This window comes from Trichoderma citrinoviride (assembly GCF_003025115.1).
Source record: "Trichoderma citrinoviride strain TUCIM 6016 unplaced genomic scaffold BBK36scaffold_146, whole genome shotgun sequence".
NCBI lineage: Eukaryota > Fungi > Ascomycota > Sordariomycetes > Hypocreales > Hypocreaceae > Trichoderma > Trichoderma citrinoviride.
This window is the reverse complement of record NW_020194854.1, coordinates 1-2,588: the sequence shown is the minus strand read 5'-3', so window position 1 is coordinate 2,588 and position 2,588 is coordinate 1. Positions and strand designations below refer to the sequence as shown.

The 2,588-nt window shown below is 49.2% G+C and overlaps 1 protein-coding gene across 1 annotated transcript; it reads right to left on the bottom strand.

Annotated features, from left to right (window-relative positions):
* Nucleotides 1-2,219: 2,219 nt before the first annotated feature.
* Nucleotides 2,220-2,588, bottom strand: BBK36DRAFT_1131390 (hypothetical protein; the record flags this gene model as incomplete). Its single annotated transcript, XM_024891968.1, has 2 exons — nucleotides 2,220-2,443; nucleotides 2,510-2,588. Coding segments are annotated over 2 exons (303 nt in total), but the record flags the coding sequence as incomplete, so codon positions are not given.

Below are 2,588 nucleotides of genomic sequence, written 5' to 3'. Positions count from 1 at the left end.
TCAGTTACAGCAAAAGGAGTCCAGATATGACAAAGCTAAAGCTTGAAATCAATTCGCTTTGATATCCTCGGCTACTGGCTTCTATGCATCGCCCGGGCTCTCGCGCTGTCCTGCTTCGATCCTAGCCCGGATCGTTGTTATACGAACACACGAGGTCAGCAAGCAGGCTCGGAACATGTCACTCAATGCAGATGCGCCAGGATCTGCTCAGCTGGGTTCATGTCCTCAAACCAAGATCCCAGCACATCAAAGAGACCATGCCAAGCCGAAGGAGGGCTGCCGGTTCGGGTTATTCCTCTTGGGGACACTAACATACGGCCGCTGCAGATACGCAGCCTGCCAGTTTATTTTGCCGTTCCTTCGTGACTACGAGTGCTACTTCGTGCTTGAGCTTTGAGGATCAATAACATCATGCCTAGGCCGCCACATCATCATCGCATGTACTCCTCCAACCAGATTGAGCAGGGCCTGCAGAAGAACACCCCAACACGAGCCTTGCTGAGAACGAATCAATCGGCGATGATATGTCAATATGCAAAGACTGTGATATACCCTCTGCTGATCACGTCTCCAATCCTTGTTTTTCCTTGTCCTTTGCACAAGGCTTTATACAGTACATGTTCCCCTCCTTGCCATTGTCTCTCGTAACTCTTTGGCGACATCTACTACGTTGATTTGCGCTCGACGACGTCTACCACGTTGGTTCCACTCAACACGAATTGCATGGTGGCCAACCGCCCCATTGGCGCGCCTCAGCGACGAGCAGGCTGAAGCCACAACTCGCCTCTTTGACGGCTGGGGCTGTCGTGATGGAGGTTGGAAAGTCAGACGGACGAATATGCCAAGCTTGCTGGACGACTAGGTGATATCTGCGTACTCCAACTGGGCCAACGGATGAAAGGCCGGCGATCCGAGGTTATGGCTCTCAAGGCTACTGTTAGTTTGGGACCAATTCACCGGTTTCACGTCCAACATACAGTTTGGGAGCCCGGAAATACTTGCCGTTCCTTCGTTTGCTACTATAGGGCTCTTTACTAGGTTTGACGAAGAATAAGTGCATGTTTTGCCTCATGATATACCCAAGTAGGTAAGCATCTATAATATCTCTCTTCCTAAGCAGATGTTTACTCTTCCCCCCTTGTATCTTTTGCCTCACTCCCACCCATCCCTTCATCAATCGCACCCCTACGCAACTTCCCCTTCCCCTTCCCTGCCTTCATCCCGAAAATACCTATCAAATAGCAACGTCGAAAACCTTAAGGTGCATATACGCCATTGCCCTGAAAGCAAGAAGGAAAGGCAAAAAGCCCTCCCGCATTATACTCCAGCCTAGTTGACCGGTACCCGCTACTCCAAACCAAAAAACTTTCCCCAAGTTTTGCTATGTTCCCACAATTTCCCCAAAGAAAAATCAAGCCTCAGTCTAGAAAGCAAACGCTCATGTACTGTATTTGTGTGTGTGTGTGTGTGTGTGTGTGTTCTATTCGGCCGAAACCCGTATGCTGATAGGGCGCTTTTTCTCTATCTTCGTTGGGGAGGAAAGGAAACCCCAGAGTTGCTGCAGAAGTTTTTCTCGGATCCTTTTTTTGCCACAAGCTGGTATTGGTGTGTGTTCTGTATCCTCGGCCCATCTGACCGCCACCCACGTCTGCTTTCCTCCCACCCTTCTTTTCTTTTTGCTCAAGTACAAAGAGAACCGTTTCTAGTAGGAGAAGCCGGAAAGAACAAAGGAAAGCCCAATTATTGTACCCCTTGAAATTCCGCTTCAAAACGCCACTCCTCGCCCAAGGGAGTTCATACCAGCCAATAGACTCCCATGCCCAAGGAAATTCGTGAGAGCATCAACCGTTGTTTTCAACTCCAAGCCACATCGTGTATGCCAGTAGCCAAAGAAAAAAGAATAAAAGATGAGAAAAGTAAGCACTTGATGAATAATAGGCCAAACAAAATCTGTCTTGTAAAAATGAAAGAAAAAAAAACCCCCTTGGATAGCATTTTGTCGTGTCATTCAACAAAATGTTTTGTAAGAAGCGGAGGGGTATACACCTCCGGCAATGTCTCCTTGAAATAATGTTCCGTTCCTCTCTGGGACTGTTTTTGTGCCATTGAGGCCTGCAATGTTCGCTGTCCGAAATGTTCTTAGGGGGGAATGTTTCTTTGATTGGCCTGGGCAGGGGTTGTCCAGCTGGGCCATGTGCCCGACTCGAGCAAAAGGGGTCCTATACGCTGCGGCTTCGGCGCCTGCTTGCCCAATCGCCCTGTCCTTGAGCGTCAGGCCCCCATTCGCTTGAAGAAAGATCGCCGTCACTGATAGACGAAGACCTAGATCTCCTGTTGGGGCTGGTAATGAGCCGAGTTGGGTCGACAATCTCGGCATTTCGTTCTCTAAGCAAGCTGGGTACCTGACGTCTCCTTGCGTTGATAAACCAGTTGGAGATTTGATCTAGTTCAAGGGCCGGTTAGTTTTCAAGACACAGATGGGTGATCGAATTGTGCAAAAGCAACTTACTCATCTGAAGTCCAGTCGTGCGCATGAGCTGCTGCTTCTCATCCTCCGTGGGATAAGGGTGGTGCAGATGTGCGTTGAG